We start from the raw sequence: 19,464 nt of genomic DNA on the forward strand, positions 1-19,464 counted from the left end.
TTTTTCTTCTAAAATTAAACAAATCCCAAAATGAGAAAAGAGAACTTCGGTTTTACAGGTACTAACAGTGTACATTAATTAAGTGTAAATAGATCAACTTCAGGGGAAATGAAAAGAGGAACAATGCGTACATCTATTTGCAGCTATTTTTATATAAATATACAGGAAAAAATTGTGACAGTGCAGAAATGCTTACTTTGTTTCACAGCAATGACAACATGTCTATGAAATTGAAAATCTTTGGCTTGAAAGATTTAAAACCCGATACCTAAAGACTTATGGACAAATATTTCAGATTTATGGAAGTTCAAAGTAGGTAAACGTACTACAAGAAAATTGCAGATAAAGTGGTTCAAAAAGTATTTAGTGACGGGAGCTGAATGCAAATTGGATTATGGATTTCTATTTAAATAGAGCACTAAATTATTAGCTTTTCTTGACCAATGATTGTCTCAGTTAAAGACAGTTAAGTCAGTTGATATAAGGTTACAAAATCTGAACCTTCACGCTTTGCAAAGGCACTGTAGTCCTGAAAGCTTCTTTCTGAATAGACGATCTCTGGCTGCGTCACGCTTAAAGCGTCCCCGCGGTGTTAAAATAATAGAATGCCTACAAATTCAATCCGTTACAGCGTTAATACACTTTAAAATAACTTGTTTACTTAGATGTAAACAGTGTCGGGTAGCCAGTTACGCTGCGTCACATGAACATATGCCGATATATTTACGTCGCACAGTTTGACGTCGGCGCCATGTGTCGAATCATAACCGAGCGCCAACTTCAAAACAACTGCAAAGAGGTTTTGTGAGAAATTCTGTTCTCACAAGACCTCAACGCTTGATGATGTTCAGATGAAGCGAAACAAACTCACGCGCAACAAAACCAAGCAAAACAAAGATGGGCATCATCGCCATCTTGTGCGAGCTGCAGTTATCGTGCTATCAGACGGCGGCTGCTCCGAGGTCGAAACCTCGCAGGAAAAGCTCTCAGCAGCTGGCAGCGAGGAGAGGAAGAGCTCACTCTGCAAAGGATGTAAAATAGCTCCGATTTTCTTACGTACGAATCAGCATGTGAAGATTAGAGGACGTTCAGATGGCGGGTCTTATCAGACTGAGCACGAGTCAATGTCCCCTTCTCAGAGGGATGACGTGCAGAGCCAACATCCAGGTTCTCCTCTGGCGGGCAGACATGGAGCTGTCAGCCGCGGGGAACAGCTCCCTGCTTCACATCTGGAAAGCTGCCTGAAAGCAATCCAAAAGTCAAATCCAGCTTTTCCAGTTTCGTCAGTTTTCAACACTTTACTGAAGAAAGCGAGCCAGAGGCTGCATGAGTCAGAGCCTGCAGGTGAGGTTTCCCAGCGTTGTCTACCAGAATGTGCACTTATTTCTATTATTATATTATTGCAATTTTTTTTTTTATGTGAGAGCATTCCCTCCATCTAGATTCAATGCAAAAGGAGAAAAGGAGAAGAGGCCCTGAAGTTACTCAAAGGCTACCAAAACGTTTGCGGTCTGACCCCTCAGCAGGGGGACACTGTCCCCTGTCGGGACAGGATGAGAAGATGGGGCCCAAGGGAGACCAGCTGAGCCCAGGAGGTCTGGAAAACGGCTGGATGAAACTCACCACGCCAGGGACCAAGCTGATAAAGAGCTCTGAAGAGGTTCGAGGAGGTAAACCCTGCTTTATTCTGGTCGGTTTTCACAATAGGTCAGTGAAAAGAAAGTACACTCTCTATCAACTCTTGGATTTTACAAATCAGGACATGATTAACTTGATCTGCTCTTTTTTATGCAACAGATTACACACTCATCTATTTAATGAAGCCTCTTTTTTTTCCCGATTATGTATGAATTTATTGATATTTTGCCTACGCTTTTTAATCAGCCCAAGGTGTGTTACTTTGGCTGGGTCACTGCAATGCCTACGTCCTACTTTACCTCTAAAATCATGCACATGAAATAAGGGTGTACTCAGTTTATCAACCACAGCTTTTCAGTCCAGCTTTTGGTTTTGTTAATAAATGCTGACAGTGTGAAATCCGGTGTGACTTATAGTTCAACTGAAGTTGGATTTGAATTTGAATCATTTAAAAGTCCTGATATTCAAAGAGAGGGTCTACTTTTAATTTGTACTATGGCCCCCCTTTTGTTTTTCCAGATTCCTGTTTCGAGGATGTTCTCTGGACCGACAAGTATGTTCCTCAACATTCCAGTGAAATCATCGGTAATTCTTCCTCGGTGAATAAACTGCAAAGGTTCGTTTGAGTCTGTCCTGACCCCTGCCATCAAATAAAGTTCTTATGGTAAATACTTCATGAGAAATTGGCTGCTTTCCCCCACGCCCCCTTTTTTTTCTTTCTGTTTTTGAGCAGTTGGTTGAAGAACTGGAAGCGAAGAGCTGACGGTGACGAGCGGAGACAAATGGCGGAAAGGAAACGAGACGAAAGCAGTGGTGGTCTTTCTTTCTGCCTTTCTTTCAAAATTTAGTTTGATTTAATGTGATCTCTTGTTTTTATGTTTTAGAAACATTCTGACGACATTTTCCTAATACCAACTGAGCAGATTCGTGGGACTGCGGAGACTTCCAGGGTGAGGCTGGGTTGGAGGACGGGGGAGCGGAGCCGCTGGGTAAAGCCATGCTGCTTTCAGGACCCTCAGGTGTGGGCAAGACGGCTGCCGTGTACGCCTGCGCTCTGGAGCTCGGCTTCAAGGTGGGGATTTACCATCAGTTGTTTATTAGGCTTAAGTGGTTTGCTGATTGGTGCAAACCCCAGTGGACTCTTTTTTTTTTATTTATTTATTTTTTTATTAATCTTTCCACTTCTAAGTCTTTCCACAGAGGAATTATTGCATCAGTTTAAGAAGACATTGTGAAACCTTACTGTCCCTCTTTTTAAACGACAGGTGTTTGAGGTGAACTGCTCCTCGCAGCGCAGCGGGCGCCATGTTCTGTCTCAGCTGAAGGAAACCACACAGTCTCACCTCGTGGAGATTCCAGGGGAAGATCCACTGAAGCCGGCATACTTCAACAGCTACAGTGCAAACAGCTGTACTCCTAAATCTGAGGCCCTACCAGGTGGGGTGCTGGTTGCACTCATGTACAACCAGAACTGTTTCTACACAGAAATGAAAACATAAATATCAGGGGGGGGTTTTCCCCCACAAAGAAATGTTGTTTTTAGTTTGTTAATTATGATATGACGTAAATAAATAAAAAAATCAAGAAGTTGATGGCAGCCATACCTTAAAGTAAAAATCAGTTAGTTTGAATGTGCATAATGCTCTAAGAGTTTATTTAAAATGCAACTGTTCTAGGAGACTTAGTCAGCAGCAACAGTACGAATTTTTCCTGATTTTCTTATCGCTCTTGTTTTCCAGGAAAATTACAATTTCCTAAAAATATCGTCTCCACGTCCAAAAAACGTGCAGCGCGAAACTCGTCTAGTCGTAAATTCCGAGCCAAGCCAGCCGCTGTCACTCTGGCCCGCTACTTTAAGACGAAAGCGGGAAAACCAAAGACTGAGGACGTGGAGTACTCCTCGACAGGATGCGATCAAGAGGTGCCGCACAAGAAGACAGCCACGTCACTCATTCTGTTCGAGGAGGTAAAACTTTTCTATATGTCATTAAATGCCTGGTTTTAGTTGGTTTTTATTTTTTATTTGCCACATTCTGCTCCAACAGGTTGATGTGGTGTTTGAGGACGATGTTGGCTTCCTGACAGCCATAAAGGCCTTCATGACCACCACAAAACGACCTGTCGTCATGACCACTAATGGTAACTTTGATTTTCAAACTCTTTATTTTAAATAACCTAGTTGCTCATTTAGAGGACAGCGTCATTGAAAAACCTTCTGTAACACTCAACATGGATGTGATGCAATCTAAATTTGGGGTCTTAACTTTTTCCGTGGTGGAGTGATCAAACAACAAAACAATTTTAAATTTCGAAACCAACGTTGGGTGCAAAAGGTTGCATTTATTGCACACTGTCAAAATTATACATACAGCTGTTATAAAAATGTTGCTAAATCCTGTAACCAAACAAACTTTCTGCAAATTGGCTGTTTTCACAGTGTTGTCCAAACTTTCAAGCACAGTTCAAGAGTTTTCATACATTTAGCTAGCAAACAAAAGCTCATACTAAATTAAATATTATACTTATGAATTGAACATTTAGTTTGAAACCGACATTTATAGATTTATGAACAACAGTAAAAATGACTATTTTTTTCTTTAAATAAACCAAAAATATTGAAGAAAAAATATTTAACTGGGGAACCATAGTTTCCTCTCCTAATTAGACAATTATTGATGCATCACCTGATCAATTAAGATTGAACACTGTTCTGATCAAGAGAGAATCATGCTCTCTAAGTGTGTGTGATTCACATGAGTTGTTTACGCCTCAGCTGTGAGTGGTATCTGCTAGATGACCTTGCTGTCTTTACTGCTGCCTCGGCATATTCAGCTGCACTCTGTGTCTTTGTGTTTGTAAAAATCATTAGTTTTTGCTGACTCATCTAGTCTGGAAAAAGATTTAATTTAAAGCTGTGAGTGAATGACATTCTTTTTCCATAATGGATGGATCTAAACTTCTGATCAAACATATTGAGTTTCTTTAAATGCATGTTTGTATGTTTTCCTTAGATCCCTCATTCAACGAGAGATTTGGCTGCAACCTGGATGAAATAACTTTCAAAACTCCACCATCAGTAAGTTACATTATACACAGCATCATGCATGTCTGCAGCTGTAATTGATTTCAAACACGCATAAAAAGCTCTTCTATCTCCTCAGTTCTTGCACAGTTTAGTAATGAGTCTCCAGCAATGAAGCAAAATCTTTAAAAAAAAATAAATAAATACTGTCTTTTCTTTGTTTTGAAGGCGAATGTCTGTAGTTATCTGCAGCTGGTGTGTCTGGCTGAAAACTTCCAGCTGCCTCCAGACGATGCCAGCAGCCTCTTCAGACTCGCATGCGGCGACGTGAGGCGCAGCCTGCTGCAGCTGCAGCTCTGGGTTAACGGCAGCAGAGGGTTGCAGGGCGGAGAGCTGGCCGAAGAACCAATCGGCTCACGCCGTAAGTTTAATTTTGTGAATACGTCTTCTGTTGTTTAAAACCCCGACGACGACAACAAACCTGGCAGCAGTTTTGTTTGCAGAAGGATGCGGCCTTGATTCAAAGGTTCCCCCTTGGCAAGCAGGCTGCTCCGCACACATGCTGGGTCTCCATCCTGTGACCCCAAATGACCTTCTTCATTTCTTAAAGGCAAGTACTTTATACAAAGATTAATTACACACTGGAAGGTTCTCTTTATTGGTTCTGAACACCTTTTAGGGCTGCAACTAACTATTATTTTAGTTATTGGTTATTCTGATGATTAGAATTTTTATTTAACCACTTTAGCCTTCCCTATACAATGTTAGAAATAAGTAAAATATGCAAATACACCAGTAATACATTTCCTTTTTTTAAAAAAGAAAAGCATTTTCTTGCCTAAAATGCAATAGCATAGGATTAATTTGGTGAGCACCTGATTATTTGTAGCAAAGGATGAATCTGCATCTAAAAAATCATGATGTAAAAAGCTCAGCCCTTACTGCTCTGTGTTCTTTCTCCAAATGGCCTCTTTCCTTTCTTAATCTAATAATTTCAGCACCAATATCTTTGCAGACTTAATGTTTTTTGTTTTGTTCTTCAGCGTGGGTCTCTCTCTGAAGAAAACATGCTGAAGTTTCTCAAAATCCTGTCCGAGAGCTGGAGAAGAGGTGTGCCTCTTCTCTACTCCAACCTGGAGCTCCTTCTCTCCATCGGAGCCCCTGAATCCGATTCCCAGCAGCAGACTGAGCCGAGGCGCTCTAATCCTCACATCCTGCGACTGAGTCACACCTTCGGTTTAGAGGTGTCGCCGACCCGCAACAAATCTTCCCGGCTGAGCCGAAGGAGATTTGCGGCTTCCGCATCAGCGTCACATTTAACCAGCAGACCTCAAAGAGCGCCGTCGTTCACCGAGACCCGGGACAAACCTGAAAAACGTGCAGCCAAAGCGGTCACTGACTGCTTGGACGGACTGGCAGATTTCTTTGACCTCATATCAAACATTGACGCGACGCTACCTCACTACGTTTCAGGCCCGCACACGGCTGAGGCGTTTGTTTGGACGGGAGCAGATTTAAAGGACGGATTGTTGGATGAGCCGGGGGAGGAGGACAGCAGGAGTTTGAAGCGGGGCAGGCTTCAGGAAATGAAGGCAGCAGCTGAAGGTTTGGGTTGTCGGCAGTGCTGGTGGAGAGTTACTGAGGCGTGGACCGACGCCTACAGATGTAAACAGAAACTGGACGACAAGCAGTGGAACAGACTGCAGAGGAGGCTGCTGTTAACTGGCTGCTCTAAGAGCCAGAATCTCAGCTTTACTGCTCAACCTGGATGTGCATCAAGGTGAGTCTGCTCCACTTTTAATACGCCACACCAGCCAGCTTCATATGAACAACAGTTTTCAGATTTAATGGTATGTAAAGATCTGTAAAAATGAAAGTTACAGTGCAATAGTATAACCGCACTCTGGAAAAAATAACTTTATTTAGAGTACATTCTTGTATTTCAAAAAGTGAATGAGTTTCCCGGGGCATTTGGAATGGAAACCGGCCCACAGCATCACACATCCTCCTTAGGCAACGATGGGCATAAACTTTACAACAGTGTTCATGAAATAAGAATATGGGCTAAACATTAGAGGTAGCAGTTTTAAATGCAGCAGAAAATATAGGAATGACATTGTGATTCCATTTTAAGTATATCAACATCTCTGGTATTTATCCTATTTTTGCTAAACTCAAAAAACATGCTGTCGGTGTGTTTACAGGCTGAAAAAAGGTGGGAGATTTTGATGCATTTAATGGACAAATTAAAATTGAAATTCCCAAATCACAATCTTCAAAGAGCTGACTGAGGTGTGGATTGTTTGAGTTGGAGATCTTGTGTTTTCTACGATCTGAGCTTGCCTGACGTCCTTCCAGTCTGAGACGTCTTCCTGTTCCAGACTTGACTTTGACACCCTGGTTGTACATTATCCGACTCAGGGATGAAAACTGCAGCATTTTGAAACAAAAATTAACCAGGAGCTAAAAGGCTGGGACATATCACACATTTCTTTGACGGACTTAAGTCTCTGGTAAAATACTTGATTAGCATCTGGCTGCTACTTTGCCTTTACAAATCATAATTAAATAGCAAAGGTATAATTACTTTTTGCTGTTTCGCTTTTTGTTTTATTAAATCTGCACTTGAGATTGAATTTGAACACTTTTACAAGCTAGTAAAAGGAAAAATAATTCCAGGGTGTATGTTTTTTTTTTTCCCCCCCAAGGACTGTATAAAGTAAAGGTTATGCTGGGTCCTAACATCTGTGTTTTCAGGAGTATAAAAGACGACTCAAACTGTTGCAGTGTACCTGACTTTGCATAGCTTATCCGTCTTTCTAGTGTGTCCCAAAGAAGATCCAGAGCGAGTCGGCTGCTGCTCAGCAGCGAGTCCTTCAGCCTGCTGGGGAACAGACGGGCCGTCTGTGTCGACTACCTGCCGGCTCTCCGCCTCGTCTGTCACGCTGTCAGTGCACAGCAGCACAGAGAGCTGGCCCGGTGGGTCACTGATGCCGTCCTAAACTTAACCGTTTCTACTTTTTAAGCAAATAATGTTGAGATAGTTGAATCTGTTTTTTTTTTTTTTGTTTTAATGCAACTAAATGGTCTTTAAAATATGTTTGTTTTTGTTCTCACAGGTGTTGGAACTACCTGGGCTATTCGCATCTAGGCCTCTCAAAATCTGCCATCCAATTCCTGGCTGAGGATTTCATGTTAACGAAAGTTCAGAAACACTCCTGAGCTCGACAGGTTTCACCATATTTATTTGACCTAAACTCTGACTGATGGATTTATTGCCCTAGAGATGTTTTATTTTCATGAAAGTGCAAATATGAAATATAAATAAAAGTATTTTTATATGAGATTTGTTAAACTTATTCCTTAGGTGCGCTTTAAATCCATCCTGACATGTTTTACACGCCATAGGGAGTGAAGATGCTCCAAAAGGAGGGGAAAAAAATAAGTCACTGTATGACAAACACAAAATACCAAATTTTATATTAATCCCATTTAAAAACCCTATGGATGCACTAAAGAACCGATGATGCAGCTCAGGAGTCTCCAGTGAAGTCTGTTCATAGTGAATCAAACATATCCAGCTAACAGGAAGAGTCACTGAGGAGCTCGTAAAAAGCCACAGCCTGCAGCAGAGCGTCACACAGCTCCTCCCCTCCTCTCCTGCTGCCCATCTGGAAGTAGTTCCTGTACTTGGCCAGCAGTTCCTGGGGGACGTTTATCCTGGGAAACTTCTGCGTTACCGACTCGGTCATCAGCCGGCGCACTACCTGAGCCCCACTAGTCCGAGACTCCCCCACAATCAGGTCGAAGTGGCGTCCCACGGCGGTCCTAATCATGTTAAGAACCCTGGTGAGGAAAGGACGACTCGTTATTTCTGCTTTTAATGCTGAAGACGAGAAAACGTCAAACGGTTTCACTGAATGTAGATTGCAGTAAAGCCTTTTGCAGATGCTAATCCTCAAATCTGGTTGACTTAATTGTTATAAAAGTAAACTTGATACGAGACACGTGGTAATAGTAGAAAAATACACATCGGTAGACATTTTAAAATAAAATGCATGCCGTACTTTGTAAACTAAACAAAGACATTTTCATCTCATGTGGCCAAAGCACAGCTGCAGGAAAAGTCCCAGTGAAGTTCAGCAATATCTACCAGTTTACATTTGTGACGGTAGAGCAGAAAAAAAAAGATTTTACAGATATCGCTCCCAAACACCCTGTTGGCAGAGTGTCTACTGGTTGTCATTAGACTCCAAAATGCCAGCTTTATTGTTGATATGCTTTTCTCATCATTTTGGCCGTCATCTTAAATCAGGTAAGATGATTTACACATCACTCTTAATTCCTTCTCTCCCATTTACCACAAAACATGTGGCAGCATTGTTCTTTTTAAGCTGCATCTCAAATGTTTTGCAATTTTGAGGATAATGGTGTATCCCAGAATTGATCTGAAAAACCACGAGCATTAAGTTTAAACTCATAACTCTGAGGTTTACTGTCTTTGTGAATCATTTCTAACCACCAACATGTCTGAAGCTAAACATCTTACAAATAACAGCCGTTTTTCCAGCTGCTGGTAAATCACAGCAGTAAAAGAAGTCCATGAGGTTCTGTTAAAACCACTGGAGTACCACACAGAATGAGATATGCCCATTTTACTTGTTACTCCGCTGTTCTACAGCATAATTAATCAATAATAACTGTAAAAGTATCACAGTTGTGACAATACATTTCAAAACAAAAGGCAGGAATACTCGACTGGTCGTTTCAATTGGCGTCTTTTCTGACCTGGGAGGAATATTGGGCTCTGGTGGGGAGATTTTGGGCTCCAGCAGAGCAAACAGCATGGCCTCCACAGTCCTCATGTGGGCCATGACAGGAAACAGAGCTGTATTCTGCACAGAGACGGCGGGCTTCTCTATCAGGTAGAAATCTGCTGATGGCAAGACGGACACGACCGTGGACACCTGTGGGCAGAGGGGGAAATGCCTTTGTATTCAGCTGGACGTGAGGATTCAGATTACACTGTTTGAAAAGCTGTGATGAGCGCACTCACATCATTCAGGTAAGAAGAAGCCATGTACGTCCCTTTCAAGAAATTAGGACACTCCATCTGTTTCCAGTCTAGTACGGTCATCCCCCGGTCCACATGGGCCCAGGCGATTTTATTAGTTCCACATACTATTGATACTATGGATGTAGCATCCTGTGTACACAAAGAACAGTGACATGGGGACAGTGCTTTATGGTCCCTTTGACTTTTACTTTCTAAATATAGGGTGATCCTGAAAAGCATTTCTGACCCTTAAAATGTTCCACATTTTGTTATGCTGCAACTATAGTCTTCATGTATTTTAATGGGATTTTTGTGCTGTTCTCTGTAGGTGTAGAACATAAAATGTATTGAGGGTTGTTGTAGGGGTGGGAAATATTGGTTATAAATAAAATCTCAGATTTAAAAAAATATAAAATTGTAATTTTTGTTCACCTTGGGCTTCCATATTTGGAGTGCACTGGCGACACAAAATATCCACATTTCCTAAAATGTAATCATAATTTTTGATTAATTGATCAAATCGATTTATTGCCCAGCCCTAGTTTTGGTACTTATTGAGGTAAAACGTGGAGGTTCATGGGGCATGAACACTTCTGCAAGCCACTGTATAAACATAAACAAGAGAGCTCTGTTTATTTCCAACATATCTTTTGAGAAGATGTTTTGTCGTAATTGAGGACGACGGTAATGAGGACTCTGAACCAGCATCTCACCTCCAACCAAGACCTGTCCACCTCCGGTCTGATGAACTTGGCCAGCTGTATCCGAACCTTCCTCTCCTTCTTCACCGGATTCACGATGGAGTTGAACACTATGACGGCGCTCTTGTGCTTCAGCAGCGGGACATTCACCACGCTCTCCAGAGTTTTAAACGGTCCGTGTTTGGTCCTGTACTCCACGATGTTGAGCGACTTGCGGCCTCTCAGCAGCTTGACGCTGGCCAGCTCCGCCGAGGTGGCGTTGTTGAAGAGCTGGAGGATGACGTCCCGCTGCTCGGAGGTGTAGCAGGCGTCCAGTGTAGTCCTGCCGTCCTCCTTACAGGATTCAGGCGACAGGGACGAGGAGGAAGAAGAAGTGAGAGTGGCGTTTAAGGTCTCAAAACCCGCCACGGGAACCCGGCTCTTCCAGCAACAGGTGCACTGGAGGTGGCGCAGCTCCAGGTCCGCCGGAAGGGAGCCGTACCGAGGTCGGAGTAGGGGTCCGGACTGCCCGGCATAGTGACCTGCAGCGGACAGAGATATAAGCGGGAAACGCAGCAGACATCATAAGCCTGCCTTTAAAAGTTCTGTCCTAGACTAACTTAAACAGAGCGGGTTAAATGGTGATTTTATCCAGGTTTTACTCATTTGAGTTTTAAACACTTGCAACCAGCTGAACTGAATCACACCACGTGATTTAATAAAAATAAACAACTTCACCATAAATACGAACCCCTGTAAACCGTCGACGAGAGAAATCTTCTCACAACCCACATCATCCTTATTTTAAAAGCAATATTTATTCAGCTGCTTTGTGCCATTTCGTATTTTGCTAAAGCACAAGCTACATATCCATGGCGAACCTCTGCCGGAAATACGTCACCTTCAGTTTCGAGGTCAGTCGGAAATGCATCGTTTACAACGTCGGTAGATCTTCAGAATAAAATTCTAAATAATAAACGGAAAACCTTTTCTTCACCTGAGTAGAAAATATGTATTATTGTTGGCCAATTTCTACCCATTGTTAATCGGGAAAATATGCATTAAAAGGAGTAAATATACACATAGGCAGCACATTGCGTACCTTGCGTACGTAAACATATTTTTGCATCAATGGAACCCCACAGTCCAGAAGCTCGAAGATGGCCCTGAAAACCAAGACAAAAAAGGTGCTTACTGATTTTCGGAAGACAGTCCCTTCTGTTCTTGTAAATACATGTGAAAAAAATGAGAGAATATCAACGTTCAAGTTTCTGGGAAAACACATTTCCTACCCTCAATGACTGTCCTTCCTGAGAACTCTGAGAGAGAGATTAAATTGCCACAACACCTCCTGCTGTCATACTCACTGCTCTGCACATAACTTTGTTGAGCAGCAGTTCTTCATCTGACAGGGAGACCCTACAGAGAATCATTAGAGTTACACAGGGAATAATAAACGCATAACTACCTGATGTAGTCACATTTACCACATATGTTTATGTTTCAGTCATATTTCCAACTTTAAATTTCATATTTCTAACTATAAAATTCATCATTAAGATAGGACATGTGACAGAAATGGGCTTCCATGACAGGCTTGGCTCCTAAATGTCTTTCAGTGAAACAGTGAACATTTTTTGTTGCAGTAAATGATTTCACGTTGCAAAGAGTCCAACTTCTTCATTGGCGGTAACTGACATATCTGCTTTTGTTACTGATGTTTGCTGCATTAGTGAAACACGATAAAACCATCTCTGACTACAGGGTATACAACAAGCTTTTGGATGTTGACTTATTTTGAATAGGCGGTTGTTCAGGTCAGTGTGTCCAAACCTTTCCTCCCTCCGTCTTCATGCACAATCCCTTACTCGCTTGTGTTCAACCTGATCGGACGTGTTTGTGTCCCTTAAAAGTCCTGCTCTGACACCAAATATGGTTCTCCATATAATCTATAAAGCATCTCATGCCTTGTTTCTGCTGTTGAAGTGTTAGAAAAAAAGTAAGTGGATTGTTTAACAAATTATATATCTAATCAAGTGAAAAATTTAAACAGAGGGGGAAAAAAAACTAGTGCTTATTCTTCTTTTAGCTAGCAGCTTGTAAAATACTGTAAACTGAAGGTAATAGTTAGACACAGTTATAGTGCAACTCCACCACCAAGATAAAATCTCATTCTTGCCAGTCAAACTCCAACTTTTTTTTATGAGCTGCAAGCCAATAAGCTGATACGGTAAGTCAATCGCTGTGCAGCAAAGTGGCGTTTGTTTCACTTCCTTTCTAAGTTATTTCTGGACCTCTGTGTTTTGTATGCAGAACAATAAACTTCATGATGCTGCCCTGTTAAGAGGAAATACTGGCCCAGTGAGAAGAAACTGTGTTTTTATCTACCCCAGAGCAGAACAGCTCAGAGTGGAGCCAGCATGGAGTTGATGCCTAGTAGCTGTTTCCTCTGGCTTTAGCTGTCTGGGTGACGGCGAACGTTCCTCTATGGCCAGTCAGAGCAGAAACAACAAAATCCTTCTGGATCTGGTGCAGCAGCTGGGAAACAACCAATGTGCTGACTGTGCAGCTCCTGGTGAGTATGCTCTCTCAGATTTATGATATCTGGACATTTTGTACTGCATACTAAGGTTTTCAAAACTTTTTTTTTTTATATGCATTCCTGATTATATTGTAATGGTCTTAGTTAACAAAGTGAAAACAGTAAATAGTCGCTTGGAGCCATGTGACGTTTTGATGAGCAGAGCATTTAAAGTTGTGTTTTATTGCTTTGGTCACGTTTCAGTATAAAGCTGTGTTAAGGGAAGCTCTGACTGCTGTATAATTGTGTTATGACCCAATTGTTCCTTTTATAACTCCCAGTATTTGCTACCATGAGGGCAGTTTAGACAGTATTTGCCTGTGTGACAGGAAGACATAGACAGAATACTAACTTTTTCATCTGCTTTGGTCCGTCTCACGAAGTAAAAATTGTGGTCTTTCACTCTCACAGAGCCTGACTGGGCCTCGTACACTCTTGGCGTGTTTGTGTGCCTAAACTGTTCAGGCATGCACCGCAACCTGTCCACAGTCAGCAAAGTGAAATCCATACGCCTGGATTACTGGGAAGATTCATTAGTGCAGGTAGTGATTTGTAATATAATTTTTTTTTTCTTTCCAGTTTGCTTGCATGCGAGATCGTGTTTCTTTTAGTGTCTGACCAGATTTTCCTCAAATGCACAGTTCTGTGAAAGAGATGCTGTTTCAGTTCCTATGGGTTATTTTTCTTGTGGGAAAGGTTGAAAGGTTTTTTTCAAAAATAATTATTGTACCATCATTATCAGCATTAAAGATTTTTCACAAGAGAAAAGCAGCTGATATTTCCCCTAGGATTGGATTTTCCACTAGGTTCATCTAGGCTGAGTTAAGTCCGTGGATAGCTTGAAGAAATAGTAAGACTCCACAGACATCACTTAGCAATTAAATGACAATTACTATTACAAATGACAAAGTGAAAAAAATAGTGGTTGCTTAAAAATGATTCCAGCTTGTAAACACTGATAAACGGCAAAACCAAAATCAAGATACCAGTACAAACAGTTCATACCAGCCACACAGAGGAGGAAGACTGATTATCTGGGGAAAGACAGAAACTGGGCGCCTCTTATTCAGTTAGTTATTTATTATTAACAGTGTGTCTGCTGAACTTTGGCCAAGACTTGGTGAGACAACAGGACAATGGGCTTAAGAACTGCAGGAAACCTACACCATAGCGGCTGAAAATGTGAAAGGACAAAGGCATTTTGATGATTCAAAAACTGTACATAAGGAGTTGAGCTGGGACTTCACTAAGCGATTACCAGGGTAGCTGTTCGAGTCCTTATAGTTTAAGGGGGGAATAAAATATTTAGATTTCATTAATATTTGTGCATGTTTTTGCAAAAACAATATTTTCTAAATTTTGAAATAAGACTGCTTGCCAACTAGTCAGAGAAGATATTTTGCTGGATGTTTACATAGATAGTAATAACAACAAGCCTACTACACAAATGTTCCATAAAGTCTTTGTTTTTGGTATATTCAAGTGAGTTTGTAACATTGAGGGCCTAGCATGGTTGCTAGAAGTTTTTTTATACGGAGGACATTTATAGGAATAATCTTGTGTTTGTAAGGTTTTTTTTTTAATAGGTCAGTGAGCCAAGCCAAAGGTAAGTGAGTCATGAAAAAGATGATGACTTCTACTTATTTGTGGTGAATGGGGTTATACAAACTAAATCATGGCTTCTGCTTTTTGACTGATGCATTGACAAAAAAAAAAAAATGATGTAATTTTTTCAGAGGTTGTTCATGTCCATTGTTGTCGTATGCCATGATTTACTGAAAAAAACTTGAACCTAATTTATTAAATACAAAACGTTTGCTTCATGTAACTTTAAAACATTTGAAGGAAACCGAATAAACATGTAGCATTTTAAAACCCATCATGCTGTGGTTTCAGTTCATGCAAGAGTGGGGGAATTCTGTTGCTAAAGCCTTTTTCGAGAAGAGACTCCCTGCCTTCTATTACAGGCCACAGGAACACGACTGCATGTGAGTGACCTTTGCATTTGACACTTATTCACCTCATCAGCTTAGCATAGATGGAAAGTTAATAGTAAAATGTCTCAACAGGACACAAATATGGAGCAAATGCTTGAGTAGATAATGAAAAAACTTCTGCCACCCAAAGCAACGTGTGTTTATGCTTTGTTTCAGAGTTCTTAAGGAACAATGGATCCGTGCAAAGTATGAAAGACGGGAGTTCACGGGAGAAAACAACGAGTTTCTGCAGACTTACAACCTTGGTAACCTTTTTGAGCTTTTCAAGAACATATCGCACTTAAAAGTTAAATGATGCTGTTGTCACACTGTTCCCTGTGTGTTTTTATTGAAAAAAAAAAACATATAAGGGTCTAGTCCAGTGGAAATAAATCAAGTGTTGTCACATCTTTGAACATTGTGTATTTCTTTTGATACACTCTTCCTTAAATAGTGCATGCATATCGAGATCAAGAGTGTGTGATTCACAGAGTTCTACTGCATCAGGACAGGGTTCATTAAACTAGTCATCTCATTTTTCAATATTTAAAAATCAAATGATCATCTCAGGACAAAAGTTCAATCTGCCCTCAGGTGATCAATTGATTAACAAAATTATTCATATATGGCCATGCTGTCAGTTTCACCTTCAAACATTCAGCATACCAAGCAGAATGAATGTTCACCAGCGCAGACAAAGTGGCTGCATAGGATAGCATGAACTTAGGTAATGATATAGGTGATTGCTGTGATAGATTGAAGTAGCATTTGAGTGATTCTGTAGCAGAGGGTGCAAGTGTGATACATGAAACGTGTGAGAGCAGCATCATCTGGGAGCAAAATTTGTTGTCTAAAATCCTGCCTTCGCATGTGACAAAACTGTATGCAACACTGTTAAATAACTAATAATGTGATGCTGGATCCTTCTTTATCTACAGAAAGGATAGCTTGACAGGGGCTTTTGAAATGTGAATCTGATTTTCAATAATCTATGTAATGCACCCACTTTAGATTTATTTGAATCAACACTATGGAAGAAGGGCAGAGACAACAAACAGTATCTCAAGAGAATATTTGTGCTGTCTCAGAAGGATTTCACCCTCAGGTACTTCACTAAGGAGGATGTAAGTTATTTTCATTTTAAAAGCATGATTACATTAACTTCTTGAGAATTTTTCTCTGTACTGATTACATCTTCTCATGAAAATCAAGTCCAAGGTTGCCAAAGCGGTTATCAGCATGAAGGATCTCAACGCACATTTCCAGCCACAGAAAATCGGCCATCCTCATGGGCTGCAGATTTCTTATCTGGAGGATGAGCGTACAAGGAACCTGTTTGTTTACCATGAGAATGGGCAGGTAAAGCTATAACTTGTCTTGGATATCTGGGACTAGGGCAAATCCAAATATATGGAAGTCATATAAGTTCTTCCACTTATATTAACTAAATAAATATACCTGGCAGAAAATTCCACTTTTACACAATCTTCTCAGCTTTCTTAATTTGTTGTATCTCTTACTCCTTCCAGGTCATCGTTTCATTCTTCAATGCTATTCGTGCCACACGCTTGGCGTATCTCCTGAAGAAACATCCCACTCTACAACACAGTGATGTGAGGCAACTTTTACTCTACTTTACCAAACACTGATGTGATCCGAGTTCGTCATCTTCATTGGTTCACAATAAAACGAACATTAACCATGTTGAGTCAGACTGTAGAGCAGTTTGTTTGAATGTGGATGTGCAACAAGACTGACACTCAGGTCAATATTGCGAGTCGGTGTTACTTTCGATACAAAGAGTTTAATTTAACCCCTGCTCTAGCTCGCCTACAGATATTTTTGTTCCCATTAGGTCCACTACCAAACCTCATGACATAATTTATAGGCTTTGGTTACATTTGCGTTACTCTCACTTCTTTTGGCTGCTTCCTATAGGGGTCACATTCACTCCACCCACAACATTTTCCTCTGTAACACTCATTCTCTACATACTTTGCCTCATTACCTTTATTAACATTTTCTGTGATATTAGTCTTTTCCTCCTTGGTGGCAGCGCCATCTTCACTACCTTCTGTCCACTATATCAACTGACTCTGTCGTGGAACTTTCCAAAACGTCTCAACATTTCCTCTGTACCTTTGTGTCCGATTATATACAATCTTATTCACTGCTCCGTACATTGTGAGAGATTTTATTGGTAGGGCAAAAAGAGAAGTGCATATTTATAAAATGGAAGGAAAATGACAAATGTGTTTTGTTGACTGTTAATTGGCTACTCTAGATTACCCTTAGGTGTGAGTGTATGGTTGTTACCTGTGAAGGACTGGCAACCTGTCCAGATTGTATCCTGCCTTTTGCCCAATGACCACTGGAGATATGCATCAGTTCAGTCGCTTATTCTTTGTAAGGATAAATGGTTATAGACAAAGGATGGATGGCTTGAAAATCCAATCTGATCGAGCTCGAGGTGTTTTGCAAAGATACATGTGCAACAAATTCTCTAAACATGCAAAGCTGGGAAAGAGATGCTCCAAAGAATTTGCTTCAAAGGTACTTTTTATATAGAGATTTTCTAAATGACAGACAAGAATCATTTCCTTCCACTTTACAAATATGTGGAAGGAACCAAATGTGAAAGGGTTTCAGGGTTATTGATACTTTTACAAAGAATTGTAGTCATTTCTGACATTGTCCATGTCGGTTCCTTCCAACTGAAGTCTAAACATCTCCAGCTTTGTCTTTTTGCCACTACCTTGAAGTTATCCATCTGTTACTGCTCTGCTCTGCTCTGCCACTCCAGTTCATACCATTCTCCTTCCCTTGATTCTTGTGTACTACCCCTGTTTCTGTTGGACTCATCCATCTACACTACAGCAACGCCGAATATGTTATTACTATGATAGTACATTTTTCCAACAGTACATAAAAATCATAGAATTGAGCTCATCTGAGCTGCTGACTATTTAAACCACTATACATTTTAACTTAGTAATTTTACCAGTATTGTTTTTGTTTCTTTTGAACAGCTAATACCTCAGATAACAACTCATTGCCTGAAGGAGGGCTATATGGAGAAAACCGGCCCAACGGTTTGTTGCTTTAGCACAATTTATGTATTCATCTGGACTAGCCCAACTCCCGTCCTTATCAGATTTCTGCATTTGTGTTTTTCAGCAACGTGAGCCTTTCAAGAAGAGGTGGTTCACTCTGTGCTCAGTGAACAGGAAACTCCTGTACTGTAAATCTCCACTGGTAATAAGCTGATCTTTTCTAATAAATGCACATGAACGTTTCAGTTGGAGTGCATTTGTAGCTTTAAAAAAAAAAAGTGATTATCGTGCAAACTAAATATTTCCTTCCGGTTGCATTCAAAACTCTTTTCTCTGCACCGAATTGTTAGGATGCCACAGATCTAGGCGCCGTCTTTATCGGGTCCCAAGACCACGGCTACTCCGTGTCAGAGAGCAGCGGCCGGTGCACGAGGTCGGGCCGGTGGCACTGTGGGATCACGATGGAAACTCCAAGCAGGCAGTTTGTGTTCATGTGTGAGCAGGAGCAGGAGAGAAGGGAGTGGATGGAGGCCTTCAGAAAGGTCATCTCGCAGCCCATGACCCCGGAGGATTACGCCAGTACGATGACGTTGTTCCAGCAGACGCCATGCAGAACATTTCAGATCAAAGAGGTACCAACTCTCTTTCTTGTTTCTCTACAGATGAAGCCACTTTGAGGAGAGGGAAATGACTGGGACGTTTTGACAGAGTGACTCTGGAGCAGTTACTCCTCCAGCTGGGCTGCTGTGGCGTCCTGGGGCCGATGTAGATCGGAGGCAGCTTCTTCTTACTAATAGTTATTGTTCTAGTGGACGTAGAAAAGCATTTTTTGCAGCCTGCCTTATGTATTTAATGGAACTCAATACTGTATTTATTGAAATACTTACTTCAGATTAAAAAAACAACTATAGTAATCTAGAACAGGGGTCACCAACTCCAGTCCTCAAGGGCTACCATCCTGCAACTTTTAGATTCACCTCTGCTCCAAAATGTCTGAATTTCCTCACCAAGATTCATTCCTCTCTGCAATAGGCTGGAAATGAGCAGTTTATTTGATCAAGGTGTGTTTGAGCAGAGACACATCTAAAAGTTGCAGGACGGTAGCGCTCGAGGACTGGAGTTGGTGACCCCTGAGTTCAAATAGCACATTAACCATGTTTTGTGTATATTTTTTATGTAACTGAATTTGCACATTTTAAAATCTTTTTTTACTGTCTGTGACTCTAACCAAACAGAAATAAATATTAGATTTGTTTACTACATCTATCTGTTTTTACGTAGCCATCCATTCATCCATACATCTGTCTCTTCATCCATTGTGCCACTGAGCAAAGATTCTTCAAACATTTCTCTAGAAATGCATTTCAACTCAATAGCATGGCCTAATCTACATCTAGCTGAGAATGTTTGTATGAAGCGCACAAACAAAAACAACAACACACATTACAGTATAACTAT

The 19,464-nt window shown here is 41.0% G+C and overlaps 3 protein-coding genes across 4 annotated transcripts; 2 read left to right on the top strand and 1 right to left on the bottom strand.

The window, feature by feature from the left end:
- Nucleotides 1–112: 112 nt before the first annotated feature.
- Nucleotides 113–8,004, top strand: atad5b (ATPase family AAA domain containing 5b). Its single transcript, XM_081609685.1, has 14 exons — nt 113–1,344; nt 1,425–1,670; nt 2,158–2,254; nt 2,372–2,451; nt 2,562–2,710; nt 2,904–3,075; nt 3,378–3,604; nt 3,684–3,777; nt 4,650–4,714; nt 4,889–5,081; nt 5,164–5,279; nt 5,704–6,440; nt 7,484–7,639; nt 7,780–8,004. Exons 1-14 carry the CDS (start codon nt 852–854, stop codon nt 7,880–7,882), a joined length of 2,928 nt encoding a protein of 975 aa, XP_081465811.1. The 5' UTR covers nt 113–851; the 3' UTR covers nt 7,883–8,004.
- tefm (transcription elongation factor, mitochondrial) lies at nt 6,554–11,291 on the bottom strand. The gene is made up of 5 exons (XM_008414972.3): nt 11,148–11,291; nt 10,430–10,938; nt 9,717–9,866; nt 9,449–9,627; nt 6,554–8,506 (listed from the first exon to the last, which is right to left on the bottom strand). Exons 1-5 carry the CDS (start codon nt 11,191–11,193, stop codon nt 8,242–8,244), a joined length of 1,149 nt encoding a protein of 382 aa, XP_008413194.1. The 5' UTR covers nt 11,194–11,291; the 3' UTR covers nt 6,554–8,241.
- Nucleotides 11,292–12,520: 1,229 nt separating this feature from the next.
- Nucleotides 12,521–19,268, top strand: LOC103468099 (arf-GAP with dual PH domain-containing protein 2). 2 transcript variants are annotated; one of them, XM_008414961.3, is made up of 11 exons: nt 12,602–12,971; nt 13,389–13,519; nt 14,874–14,965; nt 15,131–15,219; nt 15,965–16,077; nt 16,166–16,312; nt 16,483–16,566; nt 17,983–18,045; nt 18,131–18,208; nt 18,357–18,585; nt 18,669–19,268. In XM_008414961.3, the coding sequence occupies exons 1-11, from the start codon at nt 12,884–12,886 to the stop codon at nt 18,695–18,697; spliced, it is 1,143 nt and encodes a 380-aa protein (XP_008413183.1). In that variant the 5' UTR covers nt 12,602–12,883; the 3' UTR covers nt 18,698–19,268. The 2 variants fall into 2 exon arrangements, with proteins under 2 accessions (XP_008413176.1, XP_008413183.1); XM_008414954.3 differs by having other exon boundaries at nt 12,521–12,971; nt 18,357–19,268.
- Nucleotides 19,269–19,464: the final 196 nt, after the last annotated feature.

Source organism: Poecilia reticulata, chromosome 1 (assembly GCF_904066995.2).
Source record: "Poecilia reticulata chromosome 1, P_reticulata-male-v2, whole genome shotgun sequence".
NCBI classification, from domain to species: Eukaryota; Metazoa; Chordata; class Actinopteri; order Cyprinodontiformes; family Poeciliidae; genus Poecilia; species Poecilia reticulata.